The sequence below is a fragment of the Xenopus laevis genome, chromosome 4L, assembly GCF_017654675.1.
Source record: "Xenopus laevis strain J_2021 chromosome 4L, Xenopus_laevis_v10.1, whole genome shotgun sequence".
NCBI lineage: Eukaryota > Metazoa > Chordata > Amphibia > Anura > Pipidae > Xenopus > Xenopus laevis.
This window is the reverse complement of record NC_054377.1, coordinates 56547259-56561291: the sequence shown is the minus strand read 5'-3', so window position 1 is coordinate 56561291 and position 14033 is coordinate 56547259. Positions and strand designations below refer to the sequence as shown.

Below are 14033 nucleotides of genomic sequence, written 5' to 3'. Positions count from 1 at the left end.
GATGCGGGGAAAATTGCCCACTGTGCTTGCAGGTGTAAATGAGCGGTGTGTTTGCACTATAAAACCAAAAACCTTACTTTTTAGCAATGTATACTGTACAAAATACCACTTAATTTCATGAAAAACAGCAAAGCTACATGTAGTAATAAAAAAAATAGTAGTGTTTTACAAATGGACACAGAATTGCTGTAATAGGAAGGCAGGGAAAAGGGTTTTTTGAGATAAGCAAATTGTGACCAAGAGCCATTATTATCTGCTTATTGAGGACTGACATCCAGTGCTCTGCTATTTACCACTGTCACTTTTTCGTATGATTTTTTTTTCTTTCTTTGAAGAAATTAAGCAATATATTAAATTTAACCTATTATATACTATACATTAATGGGGCCGATTCACCAAGGGTCGAATATTGAGGGTTAATTAACCCTCGATATTCGACTGGGAATTAAAATCCTTCGACTTCGAATATCGAAGTCGAAGGATTTTAGCGCAAATAGTTCGATCGAAGGATTATTCCTTCGATCGAACGATTAAATCCTTCGAATCGAACGATTCGAAGGATTTTAATCCAACGATCGAAGGAATATCCTTCGATCAAAAAAACTTAGGAAAGCCTATGTGGACCTTCCCCATAGGCTAACATTGAGTTCGGTAGGTTTTAGATGGCAAACTAGGGGGTCGAAGTTTTTTCTTAAAGAGACAGTACTTCGACTATCGAATGGTCAAATAGTCTATTTTTAGTTCGAATCCTTCGATTCGAAGTCGTAGTCGAAGGTCGAAGTAGCCCATTCGATGGTCGAAGTAGCCCAAGAAACACTTCGAAATTTGAAGTTTTTTTAGTTCGAATCCTTCACTCGAAGTTAGTGAATTGGCCCCTATATATACATCTGTGCTATCAATCTGTACATTTTAATAATGTTACTTTAAAGGTGCATTTTGCTTTCAAGTAAGATAGCAATTTAAAAAGGGGGGGGATTTTTCTATAGGCTCGTAAGCAATTGTCCAGACTTTATTTGTGCTGCTCTTGTATTTAAAGGTTTAGATTATAATTGTATTTTCATATATTTCTTGTGTTGTGTAGAGTCAATATAATATGAAAAGTTATAAAATAGATGTAAAATTATGTGTACATATAAATATATATATATATATATATATATATATATATATATATAATTAAAAATCATTATTTCAAGAGTACAGTGCATATAAAATCATTAACGATTACTTCAGGGCAAAAGTAGAGAGAATAAACACAAAGCTATTAAAATCACTTTGATTTAATTCATGCTGTGAAGAAGTCTATTTCTGCAGCGAAATCATTTTTAATGAAGAGTTTTTTTTAAATACAACATGATGAATTATGTTTTCAGAGTGTATTAAATTGGAAGCCTTTGCATAATACATGATTAGGTGCTGTACATATGTTGTCACTTTTCTTTGTTTTTTTTCTACTTTATGTATTATTTAGTCCAATCGCTACCAAATAGTAGAGAAAGTTTTCACAAAGAGTGTCACCGGGGTTCTAATTAAAATTGCTTGTCCATACAGCGTTCACATTGCACCAGGATTGCTGATTTGTCAGTACAGAACCTGTACATATCTTAGATATTATTACTTTAAGGGGTAGATTTACAAAGGGTCGAATATCGATGGTAAATTAACCCTAGATATTCGACTGCCGAATGTAAATCCTTCGAATATCGAAGTCGAAGGATTTACCGCAAATAGTTTGATCAAACGAAAAATCCATTTTAATCCATCGATCGAATGATTTTTCTTCGATCAAAAAATTGATAGAAAGCCTATGGGGACCTGTCAAACTCACCAGTATAATCCAGTCGTAGAAGGAGCTGGAGCAGTAGATAGTGAACCCACAAGCGCCTCACACAACCGCTACCCACCTGGAGTGGAACATGGAGCAGGGTTGTGGAGAGTAGCCAGTGAGACGATTTGCGAAGTACAAGGGATTAGGCAGAGTCGTGGTCAGGAGGTCCGAGGTCAGAAGGCAGGCAGCGAGATCCGTAAACGATGAGGCAGGCTGATAGGTCGAGACAGGCAGCAAGAATCACAGTCCAGGTACAAGCAAGGGTCGATAACAGGAATTCAAGAAGTGCAGAGACGCTAGGATTTTAGTTTAAACAACCTAATAACCAGGCAATGCATCTCAGTCTGAATCAGGTTTAAATACTGTTACTTTGGCGCCAAACTGACGTCATTCCGCTGGCGTCGTAGTACTGATGCCAGCACGTCCGTCTCAGGCGTTTTCGCCTGCGTCTTTGCGCCAGCGAACGCCGCCGGCGCCTTCGCGCCCGCGTCCGTCGCCGCGCGCCTGCGCCCGTGCCGGACAGAACGCAGACACAATTCCTCACATTGCCCCCCATCAAGGAGCGGCCTCAGGACGCGACAACCAGAAGGGTTACCAGGGTAAGTTCCATGAAATTTTTCCAGCAGCTCCGGAGCGTGGATGTTAGAAACTGGTTCCCAAGAATTCTCTTCCGGACCATAACCTTTCCATCTTACCAGGTACTGGAGCCGCTTGCCTCTTAACCTGGAATCCAGGATCTCCTCAACCTCAAATTCTTCTTGACCATCAACCACAACAGGAAGCGGAGGAGGAGCCGTACGCCCAGGAAATCGAAACGTTGAGGCCGGTTTCAAAAGTGCAGCATGAAACACTGGATGAATGTGCCAGGATGCTGGAAGTTTAAGCTGGAAAGCCACAGGGTTAATCTGACGGATAATGGAAAAAGGACCCAGGAAACGTTGACCCAACTTCCTACTGGGACAAGAAAGCTTGAGGTTAATAGTTGACAGCCATACACAGTCACCCACCTTGAACTCTGGGTCACCTCTCTGTCTTCGATCAGCATAAGTCTTAAAGTTTTGTTGAGCCTTCTTCTTGTTTTCTTGGAGCTTTTGAAAATTATCCGACAGAAAAGTTAACCGGCCCTTGACTGCGGGAACTAAAATATCAGCAACAATGGCAGAGGGAAAAGTTACTGGATGAAGACCATAGTTTGCGAAAAAAGGGGACTGACTGATGGAGGAATGATGAGCATTATTATAAGCAAACTCTGCAAGAGGAAGAAGATTCACCCAGTTGTCTTGGAGGTACGAAGAATAACATCTCAAATATTGCTCGAGGGTCTGGTTAGTTCGCTCGGTCTGACCAGTGGACTGAGGATGAAAAGCAGAAGAAAGGGACACCGAAATCTTAAGTGCTCCACACAAGGATTTCCAAAACTGTGACGTGAACTGCGGTCCCCGATCCGACACCACCTCATCTGGAAGACTGTGAAGTCTTACTACTTCCTTAATGAAGGTATCAGCAGTCTCAGAGGCAGAAGGAAGTTTAGGTAAAGACTTAAAATGAGCCATCTTAGTTAAACGGTCAACAAAAACAACAATGGTGGAACAATGACAGGACAACGGCAAATCGGAAATAAAGTCTAAAGAAACTGATCCCCATGGACGAGAAGGCACTGGCAGTGGTTGAAGAAGACCAATAGGCCTAGAATGAGAGTCCTTGGATCTGGTGCAAACTTCACATGATGAGACAAACTTAAAGCAGTCTTTAGCCATCCCAGGCCACCAAAATAATCTCTTAGCCGAAATAATGGTCTTTTTAATATCTGGATGACCTCTAAACGCATTTGTTCCGGAACAAAAATCCTGCCTCTATGAAGAAGAAAACCCTCCTTGGGAACTAATGATGGTTCACAAATGTTTATGGATGCATCTTTAATTCCATCTACAAGAGTAGACTGTAACAGGAGGAAATTATTAGAGTTTAAAATCGTCTCAGGAGCCAGAAGAAACTCGTCTTCAGGGGAGAACATTCGTGATAAGGCATCCGCCTTAACATTCTTTGACCCTGGTCGGTACGTGAGATGAAAATTAAATCGCATAAAAAATAAAGCCCACCTTGCTTGTCTAGGTCTCAACCTCTTAGCAGAACGTAGGTACTCCAAATTCCTATGATCCGTAAAGATGAGAATCGGATGTTTAGACCCTTCAAGGAGATACCTCCACTCCTCCAGTGCTAGCTTGATAGCAAGTAATTCACGGTCAGCTACATCGTAATTACATTCACTTTTGGCCAACTTACGAGAAAAAAAAGCAACAGGATGAAGTTCCTCTTGAATCCCAGTTCTCTGCGACAACACAGCACCCACTGCGAGTTCTGAAGCGTCAACTTCTAAGGTGAAAGGAAGGGAAACGTCTGGATGGTGAAGAATTGGGCCAGAAGTAAAGAGTGTCTTCAGTTTCTCGAAAGCCCCCTGAGCCTGTGGTGACCAACAAAACTTTTGATTATTGCGAGTCAACTCAGAAATTGGAAGAATGACTTGAGAAAAATTCTTTATAAATTTTCTGTAAAAGTTTGCAAATCCAATAAAACGTTGAACAGCTTTTTTAGATGATGGAATTGGCCAGTCAAGGATTGCAGAGATCTTCCTGGAGTCCATCTGGATTCCCTGGGGAGAAATGAAGAAGCCCAAAAAGTCCACAGACGTTTGTTCAAACACACATTTTTCGATCTTAGCATACAGCTGATGAGTGCGCAAACGTGCCAGGACCCTCTTCAAATGTAATCTATGTTCTTCCAACGAGTTAGAAAAAATAAGGATATCATCTAAATATATGATGACGAATATATCAAGGAAGTCTCTGAATACATCATTAACAAAGTGTTGAAATGTTGCAGGGGCATTGCAGAGACCAAAAGGCATGACCAGGTATTCAAAATGTCCGTAACGAGTGCGAAAGGCCGTCTTCCATTCATCACCTTCTCTTATTCTTACTAGATTGTATGCGCCTCGAAGATCCATCTTAGAAAAAATCTTAGCCTCTGCCAAACGTTGGAATAGTTCTGGAATGAGAGGAAGTGGGTAGCGATTTTTGACTGTAATTTTGTTCAAATCTCGGTAGTCAATACACGGCCTTAACAAATGATCCTTCTTCTCAACAAAGAAAATCCCAGCTCCTGCCGGAGAAGAAGACTGCCTAATGAATCCTTTAGCCAAATTCTCATCTAAATAAGAACGAAGCTCCAAAAGTTCAGACTCAGATAAAGGATAAACTCGTCCAAAAGGAATTTGAGCCCCTGGAAGAAGGTTAATAGGGCAATCGTAAATACGATGAGGAGGTAACTTGTCAGCCCCTCTTTTATTGAAAACGTCCGTAAATTCCCAATATGCTTGAGGAAGAAGGTCATGGGTTTCAGAGGCAGTAGATAAAGAACAGACTCTATTTGAAGAGAGAATACATTGGGAAAAACAAAAATTTGAAAGAAAGGTTACTTCACCAGTAGCCCAGTTGATGGACGGGTTGTGTTTCTGCAACCAGGGTAATCCCAGGATGACAGGGAATAAGGGAGAAGAAACCACGTCAAAGTTCATGACTTCAGCATGCCCTTTATTTAACAAAACAAAAAGTGAGAGAGTCTCTTGCACCACAGGGCCTGAAGTAATCAGAGAACCATCTGCCACACGAAGAGCTATGGGGTTCTTTTTGGACTGGAGCGGTATCTGGAACTGTAGCGCCACTTTATTGTCCAGGAAACACCCGCTTGCCCCAGAGTCAAGAATTGCTTGAAGTTCTACCCGCTTGTCTCCCCACTGCAAAGATAAAGAGACTGTCAGGAGAGGCACAGGAACATGACAACCAGTAAAGTCTTTTTCAAAAATCCTCTTACCCGTTGGGCGGGTCGGACAACCCCGAAGCAGATGACCTGCTTGTCCACAATAGAGGCAGAGGTTAAGTCTGCGACATCTAATACGCTCCTCTGGGGTTAATGCAGACCTAATGGCTCCAATCTGCATAGGCTCTGGAGCTGCACTGAAGACGGGTAGAGGAACAGCTGGAGAACATGTGGAAGGCATTCGGATAGGAGGAGGAGCGGATGGTAACAGCCAAGTCTGAGGTGGAAGGCCTGCTTTCTCAGCCTTTTCTTCCTCCCTGCGTTCCCTGAGCCTCTGGTCCAATTGGATAGAAATGAGGATGAGATCCTCCAAACTATCAGGGATGCCAGTACGAGCTAACTCATTTTTTAACTCTGGTGAAAGTCCAAAGCGATACTGGTTCTTTAGTGCTGCTGGGTTCCATTCGGTATCATCCGCCCATTGCCGGAATTCCAGCGTGTAATCTTCCGCTGGACGGACCCCTTGCTTCAGAGCACGCAGGGCGGCCTCGGCAGTGGTGGCTCTGTGTGGATCATCAAAAATAACCGCCATTGCATCAAAAAAAGAATCCACTGTGGCCAATACAGGACTTTGACGATCCATGGGACGGAAGGCCCAGGTCTGTGGTTCTCCCGTAAGAAAGGAAATAATAACCCCAACCCGGGTTTGCTCAGTGGGGTATGTGTGGGGTTTGAGCGAAAACAGCAGCTAACAGTTGCTCCTGAAGTTCCGGAACACCTTTCGGTCACCAGCGAATTTCACCTGGACTTCCGTTGGAGCAGGAGGAGTTGCAGCGGCCGTGGAGGGGAGTACAACTGGCGGATGGGTTCTAATATGCTCCTGCAGCTGCGAATAGCCACTTTGCAGCTCCCGAACCGCTTGCATTAGTGAAGACAGCTGTTGAGTTAAGACAGCAAATGGAGACACCCTTCAGCTGGATCCATCTTGGGCCTGGTTATACTGTCAAACTCACCAGTATAATCCAGTTGTAGAAGGAGCTGGAGCAGTAGATAGTGAACCCACAAGCGCCTCACACAACCGCTACCCACCTGGAGTGGAACAGGGAGCAGGGTTGTGGAGAGTAGCCAGTGAGACGATTTGCGAAGTACAAGGGATTAGGCAGAGTCGTGGTCAGGAGGTCCGAGGTCAGAAGGCAGGCATCGAGATCCGTAAACGATGAGGCAGGCCGATAGGTCGAGACAGGCAGCAAGAATCACAGTCCAGGTACAAGCAAGGGTCGATAACAGGAATTCGAGAAGTGCAGAGACGCTAGGATTTTAGTTTAAACAACCTAATAACCAGGCAATGCATCTCTGAATCAGGTTTAAATACTGTTACTTTGGCGCCAAACTGACGTCATTCCGCTGGCGTCGTAGTACTGACGCCAGCACATCCGTCTCAGGCGTTTTCGCCTGCGTCTTTGCGCCAGCGGCCGCCGCCGGCGCCTTTGCTGGCATCCCGCGTCACACGCCGGCGCGCATTAGCGCGCCCGCGCCGGACAGAACGCAGACACAATTCCTCACAGGGACCTTCCCCATGGGCTAACATGGCACCTCGGTAGGTTTTAGGTGGCGAAGTAGGGGGTCAGAGTTTTTTTTAAAGAGACAGTACTTCGACTATCGAATGGTCGAACGATTTTTAGTTCGAATCGTTTCATGATTCGAAGTGGTAGTTGAAGGTCGAAGTAGCCAATTCGATGGTCGAAGTAGCCAAAAAAAAACATTCGAAATTCGAAGTTTTTTTTATTCTATTCCTTCACTCGAGCTAAGTAAATAGGCACCTAAGTGAACTTTCAACTTGAAATCACTTTAAATTTCCACTAACATATAAAATTTACTCCAACAATGATTTGGTAACAACATAATATGCCTTTAGTACGAGTAGAAATACACGAATAGAACTCTAAAAAGTAATCATCAATAATAAGGGTGTTATTAGAATCTCTTAGTTGTTATGGTGCAACAATAAAATAAATTAAATAAATTCAAAGGCTTCACAAAACAATTCACTTTCCCGACTGGAAATAAATCAGAGATCTCTTTCAGTCAGCATATCTTTTAAATAGTTGCAATTCACACCACTACACAATATTCTAGATTTTGTCAGTGTTCATGCTGTCTGCATTTCCTCTACTCTATATGAGCAGACAACTATGGTCTGGGTTCATTGTTTTTGGTATCCCTGTATTTGCAAGTAGGCATGGCTTGTTTCACCTGTTGCTAATCTAGCCATTAGCCATTAGCCATTTTTTGCTACAAAACTCCCTGTTGTTCAGCACTGACTAACTGCCAGGTATAGGTCAAGTGTGCTTGGTCCGAGGTGCTCTGATCCTTGTGATTGTTGTTCTTTTGACTCCTGTTACCTGCTCCTGTCCCCGTGTGACTTCCTGGTTCTGACCCTGGCTTGTTCCTGACCTTGAGTTTGCCTCACAATTTTGCTCCTGTTATTTGGTTCTGACCCAGCCTGTCTGACTACGTCTAGCTCCTTCCCAGAGTATACGTTCGTGCCCTTGCCTGCCCTAGTGAGAGTACTGGATTCTTGTGCAGTAAGACCTGGCAATAACTGAGTAGCTGAGGGCTAGGCCCAAAGCCAAAGGCTGTTATAGGCAGAAAATGCCTAGACAGGAATCCAGTCACTCCCGTGGGTTTGGATTTGCCATATGTGACACCTACATTGAAGATCTAGGACAGGGGTCCTCAACTTGTTAAACAGGGGGCCAGTGCACAGTCCCTCAGACTGTTGGGGGGCCGGACTATCATTTAAAAAAAAACAATGAATTTCCATGCACATTGCACATATCTTTGTAGTGCAAAAAAGGTTTAAAAAAAAATTGCTGATAGGCTTTCCTCGGCTCCTACTTCGGCGCAACTCGGCTCCTACTTTGACAGTTCAAGGGGGGCCCAGATAATCCAGGAAACGCAGCACAGGCAGGGCCCCTTAACATATAGAAGCCATTGGGTCCGGAACAATTGTGCCCCCCTGATGGCAGTCCTGTGCACCTAACTACATATATGTCTCTCCCTGAGAGCGGGGATTGGTTGACAGTTCCCCTGTAACCCTAGCTAAGACCACGACATGTGCAGCCCGAGGGCCGTAGTTTGAGAAACCCCTGACCTAGGAGTTCAGGAGAGCCAGTTTTAGGGAAGGTTTTTAACATTTAACCAAATGATTGCATTTTCCTAATCAAAAACAACAGTGACTATAGGCAACATGATGGTGCAGTGGGTAATGTTGCTGGCCTGGTCACACAACGCATTGACTCCCACACCCAAAAACCATGCTGAAAATGTAAATGTGTGTTTTAGTAGGTTTATATTATGTGTCATTGCAATATAAAACATTCACACTTTCCCCAATGAAAATAAAAGGTATGTAATTAGATATAGAACTGTTTTGGTTTACAATTCAGATTCAGAAACTTAATTTGGATCCCTGGACGAAAATGTTAATAAACACTGATTTAAGAACCTCTGATTTAACCTTCTCCTTTTTTAATTCGGATTTGGACTTGGAAGAAACAATTTCCCCCCTTGTTCCCCAATTACTCATTTTGTGGATGTCGGTGGGATACTGTCTTCATAACAAAAAGGTGTTTATTTCTGAATGGAGCTTGTTCAATAATAGTTTTGGGGAACAACTCATTTTAATATAATAAAGGTTATAATCCTGCATTGTTTCCTGTCAGGGGTTCTATTTAGAGTCCCAAGACTCAGAAGGCAGGATTGATTATTCTGGAAGTGAAAGGCTAGTTTATATTCAAAGCAGAGAGAATTTCACTAGGGGCATTGGCCATACAGGGCAATGGTAGGATGAAACTTTGTCCTTGCTAAACAAGCAGCAAACTGATGGAAATAGTTAGGAAACATTAGCTGCTATGTGTAAGTAATGGGAAAATGCTTACACTCCTGCCATGATGAATTATAACAATATAAATGTAACATTGTAGATACATAGATACTTATTAAACAAACCAAGAAAAAAGGGGGTAAAACGTTAACCAGATCTGCTACTTGGCATGGGACAACTTGAGATGTTACTAAGCAAAGAGCAAATATATACTGTATACATGTGTATTTCCTGTATACACAATAAGATAATTGGTCTAACTATTACTCTGTTGTGTTTTTCTCTCACTAGTGTGACGATGGTCTTGCTGTGGACAGCGGGGGACTGTTTCAAAACGGCTTATTTTATTATTAAAGAAACTCCTGCTCAGTTCTGGATTTGTGGAACAATACAGATATGTTTAGACATAGCTATACTTCTGCAGGTGCACTATTATAACAAGGACCACTCCAAGCATGGATAATGGAGATGACCCTCACAAGAGCCTGGTGCCATGGTTACTGAATTACCATTTTGGATGCAAAAAGTATCTGCTGTTCAGTGTGAAGTATTTTTTTGCTTAGGTTTTTGGAATTGGCTAATGTATAATAGAATAGTGGAATCAGTGAAATCCCATAGGAGGCATTTTGGTCCTTTTAAATTAAATAGATGGTGCAGGTGTGCAGTGTATCAATGTGGAGTATACTTACCCAGTCCAAGTTTGCACTAGCAGAGTGAGTGTCCTATCAATTTTGCCAAAATGATTAGAGGTTACAAGTTGTATAAAAGAACTGAAACTACAGCCTGGTGCTAGAGTATATTCAGAAAATATTTTTTAAGGTCATTTTTGTAGAAAATTACAATTAACCCCTTGGTGGGCGAAGATTTAAAATAGCTTGTGGGCAAGAAAGCTCACACTGTTCCCTACAGGTGCAAATCTCATGACAGGTTTATGGCAGCTTACAGCAACGTTTGTTGTATTTACTGCATGACCCACATTGCCAGTCTGGATCCCCTTCATGAAAAAATGGGGAAAGATTATTCTCATGATACTACATGGGAAATATTTATACAAATGCAGATGCTCTTAATATATTTTATTGTCATACAAATAAACATTGTAAGTCGCCACATTACAAAAGATGCTTTAGGCATTTAAACTGTAGAATCTACATCACAACTATGACATTTCTGTGTCCAGGTTTTATATACAGTGTATCTATATGGAGTTCTGTTCATTAAGCCTTCTTTTAGTTAAAGACACAACAATCAAGATATTGTTGGTACTGAAAGAGAACAGCACATGCCAACTAGCACATGCTTTAGCACATATGTGAGCAGAACAGTGACAACACATAAACTGATTCGATTTGATTGAAAAGAAAAATATGTAAATCTGTATGTGTGTTTGTGTATATATACATTGTTATTTTTTTATTTCATGATTTTTAGATCTTCCAGGGGTATGTTTATAGATTAGTGCTATGATTCATTCTGCTTCACTCCCTCCTTCCAGTTCTTTCCCAGATGGCAGCTTGTGGGATAAAAGCAATTTGCGCCAAAAATCCAAGAAAACATCTAAGGAAACAAATGTCACAGCAGAAAATGGCAAAGCGATTAGCAATCAGTTCAATTACATTGCAGAGTTCGTGGTTAATCAGAGGCTTTTGGCCAAATATATATGCAGAGATTGTATTTTATTCTGGGGCAATAAATGGCACTAGAAGCAAAATGTATTACAAATGAATATGGTATTTATATAAAACTTTGACCTGGGACAACTCCGAATAGATGGATGATAAATAAACTGAAGGAATACATCTATTAGTTAGTTTTCTGTTGTTGCATTCTGTTTAAATATGAATACTTTTATACTTTTTATATATATATATATATATATTTATATATATATTAAACTGCCCTGTGTGTTTGTATGCAAAAAATCTGTCCCCATCGTTCTATTTGACATAATATGTCATATTGTATACCAAAAAATCAACAATTTGTTTCCTAACATTTTTATTTTGCATTCCCAATGCTGTTACCTTTAACCATTTATCTGCCATAGATCTTGAAAGAGAACAAAAGGTTTTTGTTAAATACACCCCAATAATTATAATCATTTCACTTAGACTGTGGACCAGTGTTGCTTTTCACCAAAAACACACCACCCCAGTGTAACATTCTAGTGAGTGGGGCTAGACATTTTGTCAGTTTCCCAGCTGCCCCTGGTCATGTGACTTGTGCTCTGATAAACTTCAATCACTCTTTACTGCTGTACTGCAAGTTAGAGTGATATCACCCCCCTCCCTTTTCCCCCCCAGCAGCCAAACAAAAGAACAATGGGAAGGTTACCAGATAACAGCTCCCTAACACAAGATAACAGCTGCCTGGTAGATCTAAGAACAGCACTCAATAGTAAAAACCTGTGTCCCACTGAGACACATTCAGTTACATTGAGAACGAAAAACAGCAGCCTACCAGAAAGCATTTCTCTCCTAAAGTGCAGGCACAAGTCACATGATTAGGGGCAGCTGGGAAATTGACAAAATGTCTAGCCCCATGTCAGATTTCAAAATTGAATATAAAAAAATCGGTTTGCTCTTTTGAGAAATGGATTTCAGTGCAGAATTCTGCTGGAGTAGCACTATTAACTGATGTGTTTTGAAAAAAACATGTTTTCCGATGACAGGATCCCTTTAACCCTAAGGTGTTTACACTGGAGGGATAACATTTCACCTTTTATCAGGTAACGCAGTAAAGGTGCATCTCAGAAAAGAACAAGATATAAGAACTTACATTTATTTATTTGTTATCCTATAAATATTTTATACAACAGACCAGAGAACACTTGTGTTTGCTTCAGTTTGCTCACAGCTGGATTCCTCCTCAGGCAGAAGTATCGAGAGATAAATAAAGTATATATTAATATGTATGCCCTTGAACGTTTTCATTTTATCTGGGTGTAGAAAAGCTGCTCAACACGGAGTTGTTTGGAAATTATTGCAGATATCATATTAATGTGAGCTGACACTTGAAACAGTGTTTGCAATATCTGATGCAAATCTGTATAATATTCTTTGATTGTTGTTCTGTAGGTTTAGTGGGAAGGGCTGGGAGCAATTTTTATGTTTAATAAACATGTTGCCCTAATGTTAATTTTCATATTAAAAGTATTACCAAAGAAATGACTAATTCAAGACATCGTTGGCTAGATTTTCCAAGCCATGCTGAAAAGGTTAGAAAATATGCTGAGTATATCTGATAAGTCTAGTGTCCATTAGTAATTCTTATTGGAAAATATATATACAGTTAGGGACTTATTTATCAAAGGTCAAATTTTCGAGTTTTTTATCTAATTTAAGAGAAAACTAAAATGAAAAGAACTCGATTCAGAGGAATAAAAACAAGAAATCTTGAAATAATCGCGTTTCGGTGGGAAAAAACTCGAATTGTTCCAATTGTTTTCGGGCAAAGCCCTCTGAAAAAAACGTGAACATCATGAAGGCTATTAACATCTTCAAATACTTCAAGGGACCTCTGCCAACTGACTTCTAAATGACATTGACAGGTTTTAGATGGTGTATTTTCAGATTCTAGCTATTTCCAGCTTCGGGGTATCATAAAAAATGTGGTTTTTTTTGTTTGTTTTTTAAACTTTAAAAAATATAGGTTTTTTTTAACCCGAAAATGTGACTTTTGACCAAAAAAAACTTGAAAATTAGAATTTTCATGGAAAACACAACTCAAACATTAATAAATAACTTATGTATATATTGTACAATTGCTGAATTAATGAATAATACTTAGTGCCTTTTAAAAAAAACATTTTCTGACTATTTCAATTAAATCTGACCAAACTAAGTCTGACCAAACTAGAATCCATGATTGGACAAACCCGAAAACATTGAGCGAAAATCGGAATCGTACAGTTTTTCCCCATATCGCTAGATTTTTTCTGGCTTTTTCCCTAAAAGCCCAAATTTTTCTGATTTTTGCCCGGAAAGTCTGAAATAGTCAGATTTTCAGGATAATTCCAGACAACAGAAAATTCCAACTAGGATAGGGACCTCTCCCATTGACTTATATACAACTTTGGTAGGTGTGAGATGCCGGATTTTCAGATTCAAACTTTTACCATCCTCAGCGAATAATAAAGCTCAAAAAATTTGGGGTTTTTTTCCACTAAAAATTCGGATTTTATAGTAAAAAAACACTCGGGGCACATATACTTAGCTCGAGTGAAGGATTAGAATGAAAAATACTTTGAATTTCGAATTGGCTACTTCGACCTTCAACTACGATTTCGAATCGAACGATTCGAACTAAAAATCGTTCGACTATTCAACTATTCGATAGTCGAAGTACTGTCTCTTTAAAAAAAACTTTGACCACCTACTTCACCACCTAAAACCTACAGAGCATCAATGTTAGCCTATGGGGAAGGTCCCCATAGGCTTTCTAGCCAATTTGGGATTGAAGGAAAATCCTTCGATCGATGGACTAAAATCCTTCGAAAAGATT

At 40.6% G+C, this 14033-nt stretch overlaps 1 protein-coding gene across 2 annotated transcripts in view; it reads left to right on the top strand.

Moving 5' to 3' along the window:
• Nucleotides 1-11329, top strand: part of slc66a2.2.L (solute carrier family 66 member 2, gene 2 L homeolog) — a 57035-nt gene extending 45706 nt beyond the window's left edge. For both annotated transcript variants that reach the window (XM_041590193.1, XM_018257962.2), the window contains one exon: nt 9822-11329. In XM_041590193.1, the coding sequence (XP_041446127.1) occupies nt 9822-9993 (172 nt within the window). In that variant the 3' untranslated portion in view covers nt 9994-11329. The remainder of the gene's footprint in view (nt 1-9821) is intronic.
• Nucleotides 11330-14033: the final 2704 nt, after the last annotated feature.